General features: G+C 41.8%; 1 protein-coding gene across 1 annotated transcript in view; it reads right to left on the minus strand.

Annotated features, from left to right (window-relative positions):
- Window positions 1–23429, minus strand: part of B3GLCT (beta 3-glucosyltransferase) — a 108473-nt gene that overhangs the window by 26416 nt on the left and 58628 nt on the right. Inside the window, exons 7-11 of the mRNA XM_067713514.1 lie at window positions 22232–22368; window positions 18054–18117; window positions 12552–12671; window positions 10919–10988; window positions 839–952 (exon numbers count right to left, since the gene is read on the minus strand). Of these exons, the coding sequence (XP_067569615.1) occupies window positions 839–952; window positions 10919–10988; window positions 12552–12671; window positions 18054–18117; window positions 22232–22368 (505 nt within the window). The remainder of the gene's footprint in view (window positions 1–838; window positions 953–10918; window positions 10989–12551; window positions 12672–18053; window positions 18118–22231; window positions 22369–23429) is intronic.

Below are 23429 nucleotides of genomic sequence, written 5' to 3' on the forward strand. Positions count from 1 at the left end.
AAAAATGTTTTGAATTAGAAAGCCTGCAATCTGAAGAGAAAAGCAGGTATACTTCCAACAATTTACTAATTAAAATATTAATATATATGGATACATATATGAGCTTATACTACATATAGCCCATGTAGAATGTGGTTAAGTGCTCTCAGAAGTACAAACAAAATGCATCCTAGACCATAACAGACCATAAGCTTCAGGAGGATGGAAACGGTCAGCTTCATTCCTGCTTCCCTCAGTATCTACCAATGGCTGGCATGCAGCAGTTGGGTAACAGTCCTGGCTGGATAAATGGCTAAAATTAAATGAGGAGATGCTTTGTATGGGAAGATGATAAATTAACTCTGGACACCCCATTATGGCCACAGTGATCTATGAAGGTACAAAGAAATCTATTATTAAACTCTATAATAACTGTCATATGCATAATTGTCATGTGTGTCAATCATATCAGTAGGACCGACTGAAAACTTGTAAACTTTGTTAGCACTAAAAGCACTTAAACTGCAAGAATTCATCCACATCCATGGGTAAAGATGTGAGGGAAGGAAAGAAAGAAACTTACATGTGGCAAAAATTATACTATTTATAAAATATTTCATTTTTATCTTAATTTACTATATTTACAGAGTGGACATTTTGCCTTTTTTGTTTTTTTTTTTTTTTGGTGGTGGGATGGTGGGTCGCCGCATGGCTTGCCGGATCTTAGTTCCCCAACTAGGGATTGAACCCGGGCCACGGCAGTGAAAGCACAGAGTCCAAACCTGGACTCTGGTGGACCGCCAGGGAATTCCCCAGAATGGACATTTTTCAATAAGAGTCGTCAGAACTAAGGACTCACCTCTCTCTGTATTAGGAATTCCCAGATCCACCGTCGGAACAGAACTGTCTGCGTAATCGCTGTAGTATTCGATGTGACCTGCCTGCCCCGCCCAAGTCTGCTTTACGATGGGGACTGAAAAAATGAGAGAGGGGACCGTCACTGGCACGGGCATCTAGGAAGCCTGGAATCTCAAAGTGGCGGGATAACCACCTATAAAGGAAGGGAAGCATTACTTGTTCTTCTTCAGGTGTCTCAAGACTAAGAGCTTGCTTTCTACCCTAAGAAATGCCAACAGCACAGGAATAAAATCCCCTTCTTGAGGCATTTTCACATATACTCCAGAGCCAAGCACTTCTCATTGCTGGTGATAAATACACTGCCTCCATATAAGGATAAATTTTCTAGTCTGATTATACTGTTGTGTTTACATTAATTTTAACTTTAATTAGTTTTTCTCTTTTCCCAATAGGCTGCTTCATTTAAAATTCACAACTGGACTTCTTAAATGCTTTTGAGGGGGGGAAATATAATTACTCCTAAAGATTGGAATATTGTACGTGGTTGTAGCTGAGATGTAAGCTTGCCTCCCTCACGGTGGAGGGGGGACCTTTTCAAACTGCACATATCTCTGCCCGAAGATTCTTACAGGACCACCCAACCCTATAAAGGGCAGGACCCTACCCCTGAGAATCACTGCACATGATGGCTGACGTTACTGAGCTGCACTTTCGGAAAATGTGGAAAAATAAGATCGAGAACCGTTGCAGATTCTAAAACTCTATCATGAACAGATAAATTATTTTAATACAGTGAACACGAACAGCAGAAAACTCTCCTGGTTTTCTGCATTTTAGGGCGAGATGCTCAAAGGTAGCTGTGTCTCCGCACCTGACACAGAAATCTGCTTGATCACTGTTTGATATTAATTCACTTGACCAACTATCCCGGTAATTATTTTCTTCTGTACTTTTTTTAAGTTACTATCTGCATCTCTAAATTTTAGGAAGGGGTTTCTGCTGTTATTTTAATAGAAAAGATCATCATATCTAGATTTTATATTCTGTTGACTTAAGAATCTCAACTCTGATGAACCACATCTTCAGTTAATATTTTGAGACTTTATCAGATCACTTATCTTTCCCTTTTTCCCAATCTAAATAAAAATAAAATATGCAAAAACTACCCATGCAATGCCAAATTTAAGTGTCTAGCTATGTTAGTCAGCAAACTGGGAGAGAAACTCAGACAGCCCTTACACAGAAAATACAAAATTGCACCATTTTATAGTGCCATTATTGACCAGCTTTTAAAAAAGAAAAAGACCGATGAGTTCTGGACATTTGCTATAGTCATCACCAAATTGTGTATTTTAAGCCACTAAATATTATTTTTATACATTAAAATGCAATTCTTCTGCAATCATAAAAAGGCAGATATAAAGATTTCTCCATACCAGAATGGACAAAGATGCAGTAAATAACAGATAAGATCGCTGAGGGGGAAAAAAAAAGAAAAGAAATCCTTACTCTGTCCAAATTCCAGCACAACAAAAACCAACCTTGGCCCTGCAGTGGCAGTTTGCTTTGCATATAATAAGCAGGACTTACCCAGACAAGGCTCCCCGCAGCCTGCAGCCGCTAGTGGTCGCACTCTTGGGTAAAATGTCCTCCACTGCATAACGGGAAGAAGCTGTGAGGAAAGGCCGAGAATTCCCCTGGGTCCCAGCACCGGGGTCCTGCAAATTCTGCTTGCACTTTCCTCAGCCTTTAGCCTTCAGATTCTGTTTGCTCTAAGAGCTTTAATAAACAGGACAGGCATTTCTTCTCAATCCTCTAATTTGAATGAAGTTAAAATCAAAATCAAGTGCGAGTTAGCTCTTCACTACACCTAACTACTTGCTTCCAGTTTTCGTTTGAAACAGATGAAACAGAAATGTCACTAAAGGTAAGAATTACTGTTAGACTCAGTGCCCAACACCCCGCACAGGGCCGGGGACATAGTAGGTGCTCAATAAATAGCAGACTGAGGACTGGGTTTTGTCAGAATTCCAACAAAAGGCCAAGGGCTCTTTTTGGAACTAGTCTAAAGGAAGGTTTTATTCTTATCAACGATTCACCCTTTGGTACAAGACTGGTACCACCATTACCAATCATTTGAAAATAGACAAACCATTTCAACACAGTAACGTGTTCTGAGACTCTAACACCAAAAGCATCCAGCAGTGTATCATCTGTCCCCTTATCACTGTAACACCTGTGCATCTGTAAAGCAAGGCTGTCTCCTACAACAGCAGGTGAAGACTATTTGCAACCAGAGTTGATTCGAAACTACTTAAAACTTTAACAATATTGGTCTATTTTATTGTGACTGTCTGAATCCTAAATTGAATTCATTCTATTACTTATAATATATTTCATATTGTATTGAGGCACTAGATTCCTAAAGATATTAAACTTGGAGAAAATACTTCAATATAGTTATGTGATCTACTATCTCATTTTCAATACAGAGAAGCATACTTTCTCCCACATAATAAAACAATAGTGAATGCCTCTTTCCAGAATGTTTGCCACAAGATAATTTAAAATTGGGGCAAAGTAAAAACTGTACTATTTAAAAAAACCCTCTGCCCAGATGGCATACGTCTTCCACATGGCTTTAAAGCCTGGAAGCAGGAGATGCATCTCCCTAAGAGGCACAGAACACACTTTTACTCCCAGTGAACTGACGTGCGAAACTGACTACAAGTGAAAATGAACTGACGCTTGAGCCCTGTACAACATCTGCCACCCAATTGTGCATGATCGTTTTGAGTTAAGGAGTCTACTGTTTTCAATTAACAAACGCACCTTTTGTCTCAGTATGACCACAAAGTAAAGCCCTGGGTTCTCTTCTCTTCTCAGGGAGAGACTTAGCGACAGCACCAAGCGTGTGCTCTGATTCCCGGGTTTAGAGATGAGGCATCTGGAAGACGGAAGAGCCCCCCCTCCTGGCTGACCTAACACAGCAGTTCAGGGCAGTCTGGCCCGTCTTCATCTGTGCAGCAGCCAGGGGAGAACCAAACTCTCCTTAATGACTCATGCACTCACTTCATCTAACACGGGGTGTGGCCTGCTAGCCGGCTGCATTTTCATTCAAACCCTCATGTTTTCAATGAGCAGACTGCGCCATGGTACCTACCACACGGAACACGGCTACCACACACTCTTCAGAGTAAGTGTGTTCAGACCTAGAGGAAAGATCACTACAGTGAAGATAGCAAACAGGGATTTTTTTAATTCTGAAAGGAGTAAAGTGTTTCTTTTTAGGAGCTCAGGAAGCTGTGAAAAGGAACTAAAGGCTGAGCAAATGGTAATTTAACCTCTTTAATGAGAGAAGACCGCAGGAGGAGAAACACCTCAACCCACCGCGAACAGAAACGGTGGCTGCCACGTGGTATCTGAGACCCGCGTGGGAACCGCGTGGCAGGAGGACACAGAGAAAATCCGTAACATTCACTGACAGCTCATGTCACACAAAGAAAAACACATAACCCAGGAGGAAGTGATCAGGCGGAACATTAAACTCCAGAGATCTTTTCCTTGCTTAAACATAACTTCACATGCTGTGGCAGTTCATCACTTTATGTAATACCTTCAAAGTTTCTTTAAAACCCTACCAACTGCTTGCATGTCAGCCAGCACTGCTGTTCCAATGCTGTCAATATGTATTTCTTTCTTAAGCCAAAAGATAGAGTATATTTTTGCTAACTGTGTCCTAAGTTGCTTTATTTCATCTAAATCAGAATCAAGACACAAGCAGTTATCAAAACGCTTGTTTCACTGTTGGGAAAAAAAAAAATTACAAGATGTAAAATCATTTTTTCTAATTTTGGAACTTGGCTTTATTATCAATTTTTCCAAAAGAGTATGAAAAATGAGTTCACTGTATATGTCCCCTTGCCTTGACTACAGCCTTAAACAGAATGTTTCATCCCTCACCCTCGTCCCTGGAGGAGCCAGGAGTAGGGGCCATGGCTAGGGTCCACCTACGCTCGGAACCAAGGGCAGCGCACACACAGTGAGAGCCTGCCTCCGGAGAAGTCACTGACTGTGTAGCCAGCTCTCAACTCCTCACAGATAAATACAGTCTTGTCTGTGTTTATTTTTTCCTTCACTGTCATTTGGTTTTTGTAACTTCAAGTGTTTCTACCAGAGTGCATACAGAAAGAAACAAGAAAACAAACCCCCCCAGTCCGTGTATTCTGCTTGAATAAAGCAGTAATATGCGAGGACAAGATGGGAATCTGAATTCCCAGCTCAACGTATATTTGAAATCATCTGCGGGTTTGAATTCCTGGTGACCCCTCCTGCTACTGAAAATAAAAAGCCTCCTGCCACAGCTTCTGGCCGCGTCAAAACTGACCCTGAGCACAGCAGAGCATCAACACAGCTATCAAATACTATTTATCAAGCATTAGATTTATAATACATCCACAGAGAGTGCAGCACAGCTCTCTGTGGCAGAAAGAATTGGGGATTTGGAGCCAGAAACCCTGAGCCCCAGCTCCCCTGTTCAGTCTACAAGATGCCAAGCTATTTGTGTCTCAACCCAAAGGCAGCTTTCTCTATGATATCAAGCGAATAAAAATAATGACCACATTGCAAGGACTGTCCACATGAAATCAGATGATAGAATACATGTGAAAAACACACGAGAAAATGTAAAAAAAGATTAGCAGTCAGAAGCAGCTACTGTGGCGTTCTCACTGAAACTAAAATGATTCCTGGGTAATTCTCTGGGCCAGCTGGTGACTGGACTAGATTTCCAAAACGAGGAGCAGAGCCCACTGGCCCGGGCAGGTTTCACTTCCATCAAGCAGAATGGACCTCAGAGCCCCTAAAATCCTGCTGCCTAGACTATCTTTTCAAACAAACAGGTCCAAGTTTAAAAATGGCCTGTCACAGCAGCTCGGCTGTGACATCCGCAAAATACCTCTTAGGTCTCGGGCTGCAGTGATCCCAGGTGCAAATTAAGAGCTGGTTTTGGGAGGCTTGGTTCTAATGCTCCTAACAGGCTTCGAAGATTTTATCATTTTTAAAGAACTTCGACTCAAAATTCAAATAATAAAAGCATTTGATAGATACCTGAAAGGATTATCACAACCTTATGCAAAGTTAAGCAAGCAATAAACTAGATTATTATAAATGACATTAAAATTAGCAAACTTTTTTTTTTCATTTCTGAAGAACATGAAAACTACAACAGGGATGGTCCCTAATTTTAGGGCTTTACTGTCAACTTGAAAAATGTGTTTCTAAAGAGAAAATACTACCACCCCCATTCCTAACACTGATATTGTACTCCAAGTGCAGCTTCAAGATCAAGCAGATCAATCTGAGCACTTCTGCTTCCTGTTTTTAAAAAAAAAAAAAAAAAAAGCAGCTAGTTCATTTCCCTTGACACTTTTTTTTAATTTTAACATCTTTATTGAAGTATAATTGCTTTACAGTGGTGTGTTAGTTTCTGCTTTATAACAAAGTGAATCAGTTATACATGTGTTCCCATATCTCTTCCCTCTTGCGTCTCCCTCCCTCCCACGCTCGCTATCCCACCCCTCTAGGTGGACACAAAGCACCGAGCTGATCTCCCTGTGCTATGCGGCTGCTTCCCACTAGCTATCTATTTTACGTTTGGTAGTGTATATACGTCCGTGCCACTCTCTCACTTCGTCCCAGCTTACCTTCCCCCTCCCCATGTCAAGTCCATTCTCTACATCTGAGTCTTTATTCCTGTCCTGCCCCTAGGTTCTTCAGAAGTTTTTTTTTTTTTTTTAGATTCCATATATATGTGTTAGCATATGGTATTTGTTTTTCTCTTTCTGACTTACTTCTCTCTGTATGACAGTCTATAGGTCCATCCACCTCACTACAAATAACTCAATTTTGTTTCTTTTTATGGCTGAGTAATATTCCATTGTATATATGTGCCACATCTTCTTTATCCATTCACCTGTTGATGGACACTTAGATTGCTTCCATGTCCTGACTATTGTAAATAGTGCTGCAATGAATATTGTGGTACATGACTCTTTCTAAATTATGGTTTTCTCTGGGAATATGCCAGGTAGTGGGATTGCTGGTTTGTATGGTAGTTCTATTTTTAGTTTTTTAAGGAACTTTCATACTGTTCTCCATAGTGGTATCAATTTACCTTCCCACCAACAGTGCAAGAGGGTTCCCTTTTCTCCACACCCTCTCCAGCATTTATTGTTTGTAGATTTTTTAATGATGCCCATTCTGACTGGTTTGAGGAGATACCTCATTGTAGTTTTGATTTGCATTTCTCTAAGGATTAGTGATGTTGAGCATCCTTTCATGTGTTTGTTGGCAATCTGTATGTCTTCTTTGGAGAAATGTCTATTTAGCCCTTCTGCCTGTTTCTGGATTGGGTTGTTTGCTTTTTTGATATTGAGCTGCATGAGCTGCTTGTGGAGATTACTCCTTTGTCAGTTGCTTCATTTGCAAATATTTTCTCCCATTCTGAGGGTTGTCCTTTCGTCTTGTTTATGGTTTCCTTTGATGTGCAAAAGCTTTTAAGTTTCATTAGGTCCCATTTGTTTATTTTTGTTTTTATTCCCATTTCTCTAGGAGGTGGGTCAAAAAGGATCTTGCTGTGATTTATGTCATAGAGTGTTCTGTTTATGTTTTTCTCTAAGAGTTTTATAGTGTCTGGCCTTACATTTAGGTCTTTAATCCATTTTGAGTTTATTTTTGTGTATGGTGTTAGGGAGTGTTCTAATTTCATTCTTTTACATGTAGCTCTCCAGTTATCCCAACACCACTTACTGAAGAGGCTGTTTTTCCTCCATTGTATATGCTTGCCTCCTTTATCAAAGATACAGTGACCATATGTGCGTGGGTTTATCTCTGGGCCTTCTATCCTGTTCCATTGACCTATATTTCTGTTTCTGTGCCAGTACCATACTCTCTTGATTACTGTAGCTTTGCAGTACAGTCTGAAGTCCAGGAACCTGATTCCTGCAGCTCCGTTTTTCTTTCTCAAGATTGCTTTGGCTATGTGGGGTCTCTTGTGTTTCCATAAAATTTGTGAAATTTTTTGTTCTAGTTCTGTGAAAAATGCCAGTGGTAGTTTGATAGGGATTGCATTGAATCTGTAGATTGCTTTGGGTAGTAGAGTCATTTTCACAATGTTGATTCTTCCAATCCAAGAACATGGTATATCTCTCCATCTGTTTGTATCGTCTTTAATTTCTTTCATCAGTGTCTTACAGTTTTCTGCATACAGGTCTTTTGTCTCCTTAGGTAGGTTTATTCCTAGGAATTTTATTCTTTTTGTTGCAATGGTAAATGGGAGTGTTTCCTTAATTTCTCTTTCAGATTTTTCATCATTAGTGTATAGGAATGCAAGAGATTTCTGTGCATTAATTTTGTATCCTGCTACTTTACCAAATTCATTGATTAGCTCTAGTAGTTTTCTGCTAGCATCTTTAGGATTCTCTACGTATAATATCATGTCATCTGCAAACAGTGACAGTTTTACTTCTTCTTTTCGGATTTGGATTCCTTTAACTTCTTTTTCTTCTCTGATTGCTGTGGCTAAAACTTCCAAAACTATGTTGAATAATAGTGGTGAGAGGGGCAACCTGTCTTGTTCCTGATCTTAGTGGAAATGCTTTCAGTTTTCCACCATTGAGAACAATGTTGGCTGTGGGCTTGTCATAAATGGCCTTGAGGTAAGTTCCCTCTATGCCTATTTTCTGCAGGGTTTTTATCATAAATGGGTGTTGAATTTTGTCAAAAGCTTTCTCTGCATCTACTGAGATGATCATATGGTTTTTCTCCTTCAATTTGTTAATATGGTTTATCACATTGACTGATTTGCATATATTGAAGAATCCTTGCATTCCTGGGATAAACACCACTTGATCGTGGTGTGTGATCCTTTTAATGTGCTGTTGGGATTCTGTTTGCTAGCATTTTGTTGAGGATTTTTGTATCTATGTTCATTAGTGCTACTGGCCTGTAGTTTTCTTCTTTTGTGACATCTTTGTCTGGTTTTGGTATCAGGTTGATGGTCACCTCATAGAATGAGTTTGAGAGTGTTCCTCCCTCTGCTATATTTTGGAAGAGTTTGAGAAGGATAGGTGTTAGCTCTTCTTTAAATGTTTGATAGAATTCGCCTGTGAAGCCATCTGGTCCTGGGCTTTTGTTTGTTGGAAGATTTTTAATCAAAGTTTCAATTTCAGTGCTCATGATTGGTCTGTTTTTATCTTCTTTTTCTTCCTGGTTCAGTCTTGGAAGGTTGTGATTTTCTCAGAATTTGTCCATTTCTTCCAGGTTGTCCATTTTTGGCATATAGTTGCTTGTAGTAATCTCTCATGATCCTTTGTATTTCTGCAGTGCCTTCACACTTTTTTAATGAAAAGTATTTGTCAAAAACCATCCTACACTGCCAATGCAGGGGGCACGGGTTCAACCCCTGGTCCAGGAAGATCCCACACAATGTGGAGCAACTAAGCCCATGCACCACAATTACTGAGCCTGTGCTCTAGAGCCCACGAGCCACAACTAATCAGCCTGCACGCTGCAACTACCAAGCCCACGTGCCACAACTGCTGGAGCCTGCGTGCTCTAGGGCCCCTGTGCTGCAACTGCTGAGCCCGCATGCTGCAACTACTGAAGTCCGCATGACTAGAGCCCGTGCTCCACAAGAGAAGCCACTGCAATGAGTAGCCCGCACACCGCAACAAAGAGTAGCCCCCCTCGCAGCAACTAGAGAAAGCCCACACACAGCAACAAAGACCCAAAATGCAGCCAAAAATATATATATAAATAAATAAAAGAAACTTAAAAAAAAAAAATCCTTCAGAGCCCTTACAGATTATGAAAAAGACAAAAGAATATTAAATCTAGGTTAAATTTATGATAAATGAAATTTTTAAGTGCTATATTGATTTTTGATAGTATTTTAGGACTCATATAATGAATGTATATGTTTATTTAGGCTGATTTAATAGGACTTAGCATTTATCATGACTATTTTAGGTAACCATGAAGGTTTATAGTAAATGTACTTTAAAGATAGTGTTGACTATAACAAGATTTGAATTTATGTCAGTGTCTAAAACACTTTAATCCCAAATTATAATTTTCTTTTATTTGGAAAATATGATCCCCTTTAAAATATAATTTTTAAATATATTATCACATAAATTATATAAATGAACTCCCCACATAGCTCTAATCCCACAAAAAAAGACAGCTGGTTTAGAAATCTCTCCTCTATAAATATCACACACTTGGTGAAATTGAGTCTGTTCATGGAAAAAATTAAAATATGTGCTAAAATTAGAAAATGCAAAAGACTGTCTAACCTTCAATTTCAGAAAAGTGCTGCTTGAAATAAGGTGAAAAAAGAGATAAATTATGTATTTATATTTAAGGTAGGCTTTTTAAAAAATAGTATCATAATAACTTAGTAGAATCCTGAAATGAAGCCAACAATTTGAATAAAAACAACATTCATCTATCAATACATGCAGGATTTCCTTAAGAAGGAACCATTGCTTGTAAGGCACATTTTTCCTTTTCTCTATATATCTACATGTGAGCAAATACATATCCTTACTTAAAAGTTCTGACGTGTGCATTTGAAATAAATATAAAAAGAAGGAACAGTGTTAGAAAAACATTCTTTTTGGCATTCTGTTACCCTGAAATCCCCTCATACTCATACAGCTCAGAGACTGCACTTGGACATAACAGGACATTGTTTTGCAAAATGGACTGTTATTCACTAACTGTCTCCTAGATTGCCACAGCTGAGCTTTTCCATTTCCAATTTAAAATACTGCTCTAATCAGTCCTTAGAAGGGCTATGACCACTCATGTTGCAATACAAAATTGTCTTTTCTAATTGATCTTGGTGATTGAAGTGGTATGATGAAGAATACTGATTAAATAACTGCTTTTACTTCAATGACATATTTGTCATTGTCCCTTTTATTTAGGTTGAGTTTATATCTGGTTTGTACTGTTGTTTTAAAGGCAGTTTGCATTTTTAAAGTTCAATAAAAATGAATAACCCAAAACATACTTCTGTCACCATGAAATTTCTTGCATGTCTTTACTGCAACAAAAATATCCTTCTTCTTCACTGGATTTCCCTAAAAAAAGAAAAAAATATATATGCATACATGAGTCAATGTGTCTTAACTGCACATCTCACATGCTCTCAAGTTCAAATTCACCAATGTCAGGGACATCACACTTGTCGCCAGGATTAAGTTTTAGGGGAAAAAAGGGACTGTAGCTCCGCTGACCACAAAGCCTTTGCTCAGCCAGACCGGCCCCAGGATCCCGGGTCAGCATTTCCACTCTGTCACCTGGACGAGTGTCCTCAGCTCTCTAAACTTCCATCTGCTCATTTAGGGAATTAGGATGATAACCAACCACCCGTACGGCTGCTTTTATTACTACTATTTATTAAGCGCATCACAGGTACCCAGTAAATGTTGGCTACCTTCCCTTTCCTTTTTCCAGCTGGTGAAGATTTTTGTCAACGGGAGAGAGAAGTAGGGGGATGTTTTAGTGTAAAATAAGAGATGACTCCCTTCTGGGGGCCCAGCCTTACTTTGATGTTAAAGTATTTTTATGGCCCTTTATCGTCTACCCAAATCTAGGCAACAGCGATGTTCTGTCCTCTGCCAAAGGCAGGATAACTTCCAACACTTTGGAGGAGCCTGGAGCCCTGCCCTGGTTCCAGCCCAGGCCGATCACGCAGATGAAGGAGCTCACAGAGGGGCTTGCGGACAACCCACACCCAGGCCGTGGGCACTTCACGGAGGGAGCTGGGTTGGGCGGCGTGTTCTGGCCCCTTTATCGCTGTCTTAGCTCTGCAGTGATACTCAATCCTAATTCTGCATCATTTGGGACTGGTTTATAGCAACACGTAACTGCAGTTTTGTCATGTCACTCAAGGCACTAGGAGGTCAACCCCTCCAGCTTGTCCAGGAGAACATTAAAGAACAAGCAAGCGTAATGTCTAAAAAGACATCTCCCCCTCAGGAACTGTGCCAACAGTACAGATTCTCTCCCACTGTTGCAGTGTGTGTGTGTCTGTGTGTACGTGTATTCCTCTTTGAAAATGCAACGCACAGACTTCTGTATCAATGACTTGAAAATAACAGACAACATCTGAGGTAGTGAATATATTTTTCATTATGAGGAAGGACTGTTAACCACCCAGCTGAGTCCCGGGGTCTTCAGGCCCATCCTGGGGACTGGTCCAAGGGTCTACCCTAACAAGTAGGTTCAATCTAAAAGTTTTGCACAGTCTCAGGTGAGATCAAAGTGAGGTCACTGGCTGAGAAAGTAAAGGGGGTGGGCTCGAGGAGAAGGCTTAGGAATAACGGGCAATGTCTGAGATTGCCTTGCTAGGAAACAGAACAGGAATTCCAACAGCTACACGCTACATCTTCAACAAAAGCAATGCCTCCAGGCCACACCTCCGTAGCTCTCAGCGCCACTCTGCTCTCTTCCCTTGTGCAAAACAGGGTAATGACAGTGCTCACCTTATAGGGCCAGGATCCCCGAAACATGATATATAGTTCTCACGTGGCACATGGCAGATGTTGGGGTTTTTTAGGATGGAAAGCGCTAGGACAACATTGTGCACAGCATGTATGTTTTCCTTTGACACACGAGGAAGCTGTCCTTTTATTACTTACGCAAAGTGGTAGAAAAGAATGAAATGTGGTGGCACAGGAAGAGTCCGCCCCGTCTGTACAGAACTCAGGCACAGGAGTGAGGGGCGGTCCATCACCTCGGTCCCAGATGTAGAGAGCGATCTGTCACACAGGAAACTGGCATGAATGAAAGCTCTTAACCAGCACCACAGGTCCACAAAGGTATGAAACATCTCAAGGGCAAGCAGACCTGACCTTCTCTAGAGAATGCTAAATTGAACCGCATCAATATGTCAGCATTCAACAGTTTTTTGGTTTTTGTTTTTTTTTTTTTGCGGTACGCGGGCCTCTCACTGTTGTGGCCCCTCCCGTGCGGAGCACAGGCTCCAGACGCGCAGGCCCAGCGGCCATGGCCGACGGGCCCAGCCGCTCCGTGGCATGTGGGATCCTCCCAGACCGGGGCACGAACCCGCGTCCCCCGCTTCGGCAGGCGAACTCTCAACCACTGCGCCACCAGGGAAGCCCTTTGGGGTTTTCTTACTTACAAAAGGAGTAATTCCATGTGGAGCAATCTAATCTTTTATTAACCGTAAACAATTAATTAAGAATCAGTATTCTGACCTCCAAAAAATTCCACATTGTCATAAGCAACTTTAGGGAAGCTATTTCAGGGATTCTAAAACATCACAGAGAAAGATAAAAGGAAATATCATGACTCTGGTTTCCTGCAGGATGCTAATTACATACCCTGAAAAACCGACTGGCTGCAAATATCTAAAAATATCGAGATAAAATATTTTTCAAAGCATTTTAAATGTATTGCTAACTTGGCACAAAAATGTGGAGCTTATGAGGACAAAAATGGAAAGTGAGAACCTGAGGAAAAAGGCCACTGAGGGTAGTTTTCCCCAGTAGGTATCAGCTGGGCTCTGAGGATGCCAAGGTTCTGATGCACGTTAAGAGAATAAAGCCCATGACCTGCCCAAGGTGGGGCGTGTCTAACAGCAAAGCCCCAAAACTGGCACTAGATGGAGGGAAAAATCATCTCCAGATATCCTGAGATTAGGTAACCAAAGGCAGGCCTCCCTCATTTGTCACCTACGTGTTCCAGAAACACCTCGGAGTAATTTAAAGTGGCCCTAAGTCAGCCTGAGCCTCTAGCAGCCGGCAAAAACTAATGCAAATCCTTACTGAGGAGCCCACAACCTTAATATAGGATGGGGGACGGCCACAGTTCCCAAGGAACTAAAGTACTCAGAAAAGTCACAAAAAGTAGTACAAAGAGACGAGATGATGGGCAAGAGCCAGCAGACACAGCTTGCTCAGGCCCAGAAGACTTTGGGGATTGGAATGATCAAGCACAGAATAGAAAATGACTGTTTCATGTATTTTTATAAAGAAAAGAAAAACTTTAAAACATGAGCAAAATTTCTGAAAGACTGTACAAGAGAGCAAATTTGAAAAAGAAACGTCTAGAACTTGTAGATGTGAAAAAATACAATGCTTAGGGCTTCCCTGGTGGTGCAGTGGTTGAGAGTCCGCCTGCCAATGCAGGGGACACGGGTTCGTGCCCCGGTGCAGGAGGATCTCACATGCCGTGGAGCGGCTGGGCCCGTGAGCCATGGCCGCTGAGCCTGTGCGTCCGGAGCCTGTGCAAAAAAATGAACATTTTAATGGTGGGGATAAACAGCATATTAGACACAGCTGAATAAAAACTAGGGAACTAAAAGATGAAGTCCTCCAAGTTATTTGAAATGTAGCCCAGCTAGAAACAGAGATGGGGAATGTAGAAGAGAAGTTCAAACCTCTAGCATATATCTAAAGTTCCAGAAGGAGATAACAGAGGGGATGAGAAAACAGCTGAAAAGACAATGGCTGAGAATTTTTTTAAAATGTAATTTAAAAAAAAATAGGATTGCTTAACAATCCTATTATAGAAAGGCCCAATGAATTCTAAGCAGGATTAGAAAAAGAAGAGTCTGCACCTAGACATATATATACCATAGTGAAACTGCAGAACACCAAAGACAAAGAACAATCTTAAAGGCAGCCAGAGAAACGGCAGATTACTGACAATGGAACCATGTAAGAGTGGCGGTTGATTTCCTAACACAACAGCAGTAACAGAAGCCAGAGCACAGGGGAACAACAGTATTGTGATGAGAGAAAATGTCTCACAACCTAGAATTGTACACACAATGCAACTATGTCTCAAGAACAAAACTGAAATAATTATTTTTTTAATTACTTATAGTCCCTATATATTTATTTATTTATTTATGGCTGTGTTGGATCTTCGTTTCTGTGCAAGGGCTTTCTCTAGTTGTGGCAAGCGGGGGCCGCTCTTCATCGCGGTGCACGGGCCTCTCACTATCGCGGCCTCTCTTGTTGCGGAGCACAGGCTCCAGACGCGCAGGCTCAGTCGTTGTGGCTCACGGGCCCAGTTGCTCCGTGGCATGTGGGATCTTCCCAGACCAGGGCTCGAACCAGTGTCCCCTGCATTGGCAGGCAGATTCTCAACCACTGTGCCACCAGGGAAGCCCCTGAGATAATTTATAAGGAAAAACAAACAAACAAAAAAAAACAAAACGGAGAATTTGCCACCTCACTAAAAAGGAAATTCTGAAGGATGTACTTCAGGAAGAATAAAAATGATCCCCGTTGGCAGGTCCAAGAAGCAAAACAGAATAGTGAGCACAGACACGGCAAATACAGGGTTAAGCTAATACAAATCATTTAACTGTATAAAGTAAGGAAGGACAATATCTGAGTTGCGGGGTTGAAAAAAAAAAAAAGAACAAAAATACTGGACAAAAGAGCATAAAACCTGGGAGAGGGATAATCAGAGTTATTATGCTCAGGCCCTTAGATTTTTAGGCTATTGATTAATCAGCCACTTACTGTACATGTTAAAGTACAGTAAGTCCCCTGTATATGAACAAGTTCCGTTCCAAGAGCGAGTTTGTAAGTCCAATTTTTTCCTAGGTCCAACAAAGTTAGCCTAGGTGCCCAACTAACACAATCGGCCATATAGTACTGCACTGTAACAGGTTTATAATACGTTTGCATCTTTGAGAGTTCGCAACTTGAAGGTTCGTATGTAGGGGACTTACTGTATTTAAAACAACCATTAAGGAACAGACATTGAGAATGAACTTCAAAAATAACAGAGGAGGGAAAAAAATGGAATAAAAATTTTAAAACTCTAAAAGAAAGCAAGGAAATTTTCAAAAGAAAAAAATGGGAGACAAAGGATAAAATAAAGTGTTAGTAAGCATGAAAAATGTAAATGTAAATTTGCTATATGGTTTGAAGATAAAGATTGTCAAACTGGGAGAAAAAAACAAGCACGTCCTCTTTAAGAGAGATGCATCAGAAGAGGACACAAAAGAATTGAAAGAAAAAAATGAAAAACAGTGATGAAGCAAACACCAAAAGAAAGCTAGTATAGAAGTGTTCCTATCAACAAAATAAACGCTAAGGCAAAGAGCATTACTAGAGATAAAGATACATTTACGGAGAGGAGGTAACAATTCTAAACTTGTACGCATCTAATTAACATAGCCTCAGAGTATAAATAGCAAGAGTTGGCAGTTCCACAAAGAGACACTGTCACCACTATCATGGAAGATTTTCACATTCCTCCCTTAGTAAATGCCGGATCAAGCAGACAAAACGAAAGCAGGAAAAGGGAGAGAGGGAGGAAATAAAATATGTGAAAAGCACAATAGATTAACTGATTAATCTATTTGTTCTTTAGTAGACATAAAGAGAATATTACACCACCCCCAAATCAGAGCACATACATCCTTTTCTCCATTTATGAAAAGTGAACATGAACTAGGCCATTAAGCAAACCTAAAAATATTTCAAATGACTGTTATATAGACCCATCATACTAAGTTAGAAATCAATAACAACACACAAATATACTGAGTCACAATGAAAAATGTATTTTTTAAAGTCGGTCACCGTCAAAAAACAGTTTAAAAGCTTCTGCCCTAGAGAAACTCTTGTAGAGGATCATCATGACACACGTCAAAAATATTCATAGAACTGGTGACCGCAACAGCAAAACCCAGTCGCAGCCCGGAGGCCCACTACCAGCAGACTGGGCAAATACACTGTGGTGTGGTCCTGGGAGAGACAGTTATACAAAGTGACGACAGTTCATTAAAGCCACATATATCAACACGGATGACTTTCAAATTAGAACATTATTCAGGGTACAGTTCTGTTTATATAAAGGCCAGAAGGATGCAAAACTATGTATTATTCAGAGATACATTCATATGTGATCAAATATGAAGAAAAGGGGGCCAGGGAGAGAATTCAAGAAAGTTGTTGACTCTCGTTAGAACGAAGGGGGACCCTCCTGGAGAGATACTTACAGGTAGCCTCCAAGCAACTGATCAAGTTCAATCTCTTAAGCATAGATATTCTGACTGATCTTTATACCTTTCATGTATGTTAGAGGGTTTTTTGGTATGTTATTCAATGTTTCATAGACTCCCAAACCTGGGTATCTATACCTGAGCTGACTTTTCATTAAAAATATCTAGACAGGGCTTCCCTGGTGGCGCAGTGGTTGAGAGTCCGCCTGCCGATGCAGGGTACGCGGGTTCGTGCCCCGGTCCGGGAAGATCCCACATGCCGCGGAGCGGCTGGGCCCGTGAGCCATGGCCGCTGAGCCTGCGCATCCAGAGCCTGTGCTCCGCAACGGGGGAGGCCACAACAGTGAGAGGCCCGCGTACCGCAAAAAAAAAAAAATCTAGACAGACCCTGGCTTTCAACTAGTCATTCTTTCCCTTCTGTGGAAAAGAATGATTTTTAACATGAATATTTCTCCTCAAATAACCTATTTCATCATTTAGAAATACTCCCCAAATTAAAATCTTGTGAGTGCCCTTTTCGCTCCTGGCAGGCTACCAGCACTGCTGGACTGAGTCACGATTGGCCCCAATGTCCTAAAATACAGATTCCTACAGAGGGAAAGGCAAGTCTGTTTCAGGCAGTCAGATGTACGCATGAAGAGACCTTCTTGATGATGATTCAGGAGAGATTAATGGATTAAGGACGGGACGCCCGCCACCTGCCTCCAGGATGACTGGTCACAGATGTCTACTAAATGCCAGGGTGCTGGGGGACCAGCTGGCCCAATTCTGCTCCACAGGGTCCAGCACAAGAGACATGTCGAAGACATATGTGCAACCAAAGCACAAAAAAAGACCAGAGGTATTTTACTGACATTTTTGCATGTTTTTAAAAATCCATCTCTGGACCCATCCACCTAGCTTAAAAACAAAGGATGAAGGATCACAGACACAACTGTTTTCTCCACCGTTCCTTCTCCACCTACGTGACCAAAATGGGCTTAAAGAAGAAAGCCCTCACAGACGGTAGCATGTGCAATTTCCTTGTTGGGAAAATATGGATGTGAATGGCAGAGGGGATGCACCTTTCAGGGAACACAAGACACCTTTTGTATCAAAAGACACGAATTCTTGATTACGAAGACTTTGAACCAAACAAATCATGACCTACCTCATATTTTAAATCTATTGTAAAGTCGGATTTCAGGGACTCGCTCTTCAATCTCTTGGTAAGCCTAGAAAATAGAGACAATTTGAGTTTTTTGAAAAAAACCAAAAAAGCATCAAACAAGAAGAACACATTCTTGAGACTTTCTAATGTTTGAAAACAAATAAAAATATAAATTTTAAGACAAAAATAAGAGTTTAATTTCCTTGAGGCAAAGGACTGTGAAAACACAATTATTTGTGGACCAGGACCGAATGCAAGGCTTGTTGCAAACGTAGTGTTCGTTATTCAACATCTGGAAAATAACATAAAACACAATGCGATACAATACATGTCTTTTAAAAAGCCACCGAGTGTGCTGACTCCTGATAATCCTTGACTAAATAATGACAGAGAAAGAAAAGGAAAAGAAAAAAGCCTGCCTGATAGAGAAACAGAAGTTGCTACTTTTCAGTCTCCTACTTTTAATGACCCTATGAATTACAGTTTGTGGAGTTTCCTGGGGGAGAGAGCATGTGGTTTCGGGAAAGAATAACAGTTTCAAGTCATTTTCTTGCTTCAGAAAAGCCGTAATGGCTCTTTTCAACACAGAAGAGAGGCCCAGACCCCTGGGCCCCAGCTCTAGAGCCCCCCGCTCCCCAGAGTGCACCAACCTCCCCCGAAGCGCGCTCCTGGCCACACGGCGGCCCAGTTCGCCCCGACCCAACCTCTACCTGGCAGCCTTTTCTCCAAGACCAAATTCAAGGGTGTCCAGACCTGCCCACGAGAATAAATGGAAACTTCCTTTGCCCCCAGAGTGGGAAGCACAGCCCCATTCATCACACACGGCGAGCCCCCTGCGACCCCTCCTGCTCTGCACCCCAAACAGCGCCCACCGCCCGGGCCCAAACGAGCACTCGGTGAGCGATCTGAAGGGATGAGGGCACATCGCAATACATTCCTCCATTTCAGGCTGAGTGAGGTAGAACGACATGCTTACCAAGACCACGGAACTGCCACAGGCTTTACGTTTAGTACAGGGCTACAGACGGGACCCTCGTTTCAATGACGAACCTCCTAACAAATATTTTAACTACAAAGAAACAATGGTAATCTGAAAAGGAAAACTAGTAATCAGTTTCAAAAGTCCTCCCTGAGTTTTTAGCCTGGTTGAGCCACAGACATTTCTCTAAAAACTTATCTCTAATCGGAGGAAAGATGAAGGAGGACACAGGTTATGATTTACGTGTAGTCAGGAAGCACCGGCCTCACGGGTGACGGGAACGTGGCTCGATGGTACACAGCTCGGAAGGAAGCCCCATGGAACCTCTGCTACACTCCTGCTCAGTACCTGCCCGCCGGCTCAGGGGCAGGAGTGGGTGAGGACACTGCATAGAGAGACTGCATTCTCAGAACATTCCTGACGTATATTAAGAGAAAACTCTGCCCTGGTGTGGAATCTTGTCCAACTCCAACTCTGCTTGGCTGGAGCCAGTTTTCATGAATAAACTCTTTTAAGGTAACTTGGGGATTTGGACTCATGCCAAGTGCCTTCAAAACCTGAGCCAACTACATTCAGACACCAAACACACACACACAAAGAAAAGTCACACCTGGGCTCATCGCCACGGACGAGGAACACAGAACTGCGATCAGCATCCAATGGCACGTGACATCCACTGTCAGGTGGCCACGCTGCCCACACCCGTTCTTAAGAGACAATCAACACCTCTGAACTGTTACCCTAAACATGCTCTCTACTCTTCCTGACTTTTTAAGTTTCTTTCGCATTCAATTCTTGTACATTTTTCTCTGAGGGAAACTAAGAACAATGTGACAGCCACTGATAGAATCTCTTTAAGAGGAAAGAATCTCTTTAAGATGAACACTGACTGACTGAAAACAAATCAGTATGTACACTGACATCTGTAAGTGGCTACGTTTAGCAGCCTGTGGAATCTGCCAGAACCAGTGATGGTTACCTCAATATTACGAACGTCGCGTGGATGAGTCAGCCTCATGGGACACCTGGGGCCTAACCCAGTCACGTTGCAAACAAGTCCCAGTTCTAAAAGTGTGCAGGGGGGCATTCACCGGACTTAAAAGGCCAGTCCTAGTGGTGGGAACTAGGTTTCATTTTTCTATACACCAAGCAAGGGCTATACCCAAGGGCTTTTCAAACGCTAATTTCAGGAACCAACAATGCCAAAAAAAACAAGGCCAGAAATCCCAACTACTTTGCGAAAATATTTCTTCATTAAATATTCAGTTCCTGGCAAGAGAATTTGACATTCAGCTTTCCTGTTTTTAGAAGGCACTAAGTTATGTCCTGATAACACAGTTCTAATGACACAACCAGCTAGACCGGAAACTTGCAACAAATATAGGGCTCCTTCAACTCCATACCAGGGAAACTTCCTGACTCTTCTAGTCCCACGTGCGAGACAGTCAACAGAGCAAGATATTGCAGGACATCTAGGTAAGGTTTTCTGATGGAAAAACAACAGGGGAAACCAGTAACAGTGTTCTGTAGTAACACCTATTTGAAGAAACCATCTTACTGAAAATCAATGAGCGTTTCTCCAAAGATGCAAGTATTTTTTTTTTTTTTTTTTACTGATGCTATCGTGAGGAGATCACGTAGCTAGAGCACCGGGAAATGTTGGGCAGTGTTAATTCAACACTCACTGATGCGGGACTGCTAGCCCCAAAAATATTTTCGGTGAGAAAGTCTAAGAAAGTGAGTGTCATGAAGTGTCTTTAAGTAACCAGTTTTTCTGGTGACTTGAGCAGAAGAAATACTTGAGTAACTATAAATCGTTGCCCTACCTACCAAGTGAGCCATAAGTCAAGGAAAGGAGACACAGTGAATCGACGTTCCCGTAGTGGGCACTGTTGCTTACCCACATGATACAGAGCCTCTCCTTCCTTCCTCTAGGAGAATTCTGATTTTGATCAATTATTCAGGCCAAAAAAGGGGCTCCAGGGTCAGAGTTAGTTTGATCCCAACCGATGCACTGACGTTCTGGCAGCTGTTAACGGTGCAGAGGATGGTAGAGGCCTGAAGTTGTCCCAACTGACTTTAATTGGACAGGATCCACCTAGAGACTGGGGATAAGTACTTTCATTCCGTGGTTAGAGGCTGTCTCCTGCTGTACATAAATAAGAAGTTCGTAGTCCTTAACTGCCTTGAAAGCACAAAGCAAACCAGATTTAGGGTGAAATGATGCTGTGCACTAAGCCGGAGAGACAGAGAGATCCAGCCTCCCCTCAATAACATTGCTGGGCCCCTGCACCAAACCACCACCCACCTCCGCTTCCAGTTCCAGCAACAATGTTCCCTTCATCCACTCTGCATCCTTTGCTGCTGCTTGCATCTACACTGGGAAGGAGCACTTCCTACACTACATTGTAAGGAACTTTCAGATGTCAAGGGAGCAGTCCAGAAGTTTCAGCAACCACAAGTGACAACCACAAATGACAAAGTATCTACTACCTTGTATTACTACAATGGGCTAAAAAGCTTTTCAGGACTCCAAACCCTAGAAACAGGACACTTACTGTAAGAAATAAGAGAAACATTTTCATCTTTGCAGATATAAAAACCGCAACTGCACTATCAACTTTCCATTCCCTAAAGAACAAAAACTCACGATCTGAACTATTTAGGTTAAGAGGACTGTCAACAGCCATGCTTCTCCTGAATTACGGCTTATCTTCCCCTTTCACATTGAAAACTGCATGACTGTGATTCTCACACCAAGAGCTAGGTATGCCTCCTGCCCAGCCCACGTTTAAACGCGTCTACACGTCCACGCACATAACCAGTCATCACCCCAACCCGAGGCGTGCTGCTGATTCACTTCCTTACTGACAACCAGAGTCATGCCTAGAGCTCACAACAGTGGCCACACCTCCGGGTACAGAGTCCTGAGCACTCGTGGGCCCTCCCCCGGCCTCACAGTTGATCATTCGCCTCATTTTACAGGTGAGTAAGAGGAAGGGCAGAGCGGCTGAGCGTGAGTCTGAGGGGATGAGTAAGTGACGGAGCCTGTGTCCAGCTCCTGCCGCGGGTCTCCCTGCACCACCACCCGCTGCCTCTGCTGAAAAGTTCGCTCAGCTCCATCAGCTGCAAGACTCGGCGAAATAAAAGTTGATTCATACACGAGACGCAACGAAAAGCAAGTCTCATAAATTCTTACTTGTTTACCAGTGGGATACTAAGGGCCCAGCCAGCAGCGAAGTCTGGGTACTTAAAAACTGTAGGATTTTCGGAAAAGGCATAATGGTGAATTATTGTAGATTCTTCGTCATGTAATGCTTTTCCTAAAAACCATTCCTGTTAAATAAAGATATAAAATTTTTTTAAAAAGCCATTTCATGCACGACCAAAAACAAATTGGTATCATTAGTTTTAGTTAAATATCCTGGGTGATAGAGAATAAGCACAGATTATATATTTCTAAAGAATTTTCACAAAAATCTAATTATTACTCATGTGATATGAATATAGCATAATCTTGGTCTATAAAGAAAGTAATTTAAGATCAGATCATCAGGATGAACAAAATGCTAGTCGTCATTATACTATAAACACATAAAAGTGGTATTTTATAGAATATTCCTTATCAAAATACTATTAATGTGAAGAAAACAGTGTTCCTTTATGTCCCACCGAGGTTTGCAAAGAAGAATTTGAAAAATTCCTTCCAGAATCAGTGCCTATTTTATTCAGTCATTCAATTAACATTTATTATCAGTTAACATTTATCCCACGCCAGGTGGGAACAGAGCTTACACAATAGTGGGGAGACAGAAAGAAAGCAAGTAAATAAAGTAAGTTCAGATAGTGCTATGATGAAAATAAAAGAGTGACGGGTGACCCTGGAAAGAGAGAGAAACCTCTTAGGAAGTAACAGTTGAACGGAGATTAAATAACATCAAGGAACCAGCTAAGTACACATCTGGGGAAGAAGAGGTGAGGCAGTTAATACAAAGTCCCTGAGGTGGGAAAAAGCTTGATATATTCTAACAAAAAATGAGTGCAGTGTGGCTGGAATATGGGAAACATGGTATGAAAGAGAAGCAGGAGATAGACCAGGGTTCAGATGTCACAACAGAACAGCCTGGATCAGACCGACTCTCCCACCAAGAACAAGTATAAAAGCTGGAGAAATTCTTAGAGCAAATGACTGAGGGCATCAAAACACAACGAAGGCAAATAGGATGTGAGAGAGAAGGGGAGCCCACCCATGGGAGCCCCATAGTCACCTCCTTTCACCCTCAAGGAATCTGCTGATTACCCGAGCAGAGGACAGCGCACCACCAAGGGCAGCAGCTGGGGACTCGTGCCATCTGGCTGCACTGCAGAGACAGAGGCTGGAGCTGCAAGCTGCCGAG

This window comes from Pseudorca crassidens, chromosome 18 (assembly GCF_039906515.1).
Source record: "Pseudorca crassidens isolate mPseCra1 chromosome 18, mPseCra1.hap1, whole genome shotgun sequence".
In the NCBI taxonomy this organism is placed as follows: domain Eukaryota; kingdom Metazoa; phylum Chordata; class Mammalia; order Artiodactyla; family Delphinidae; genus Pseudorca; species Pseudorca crassidens.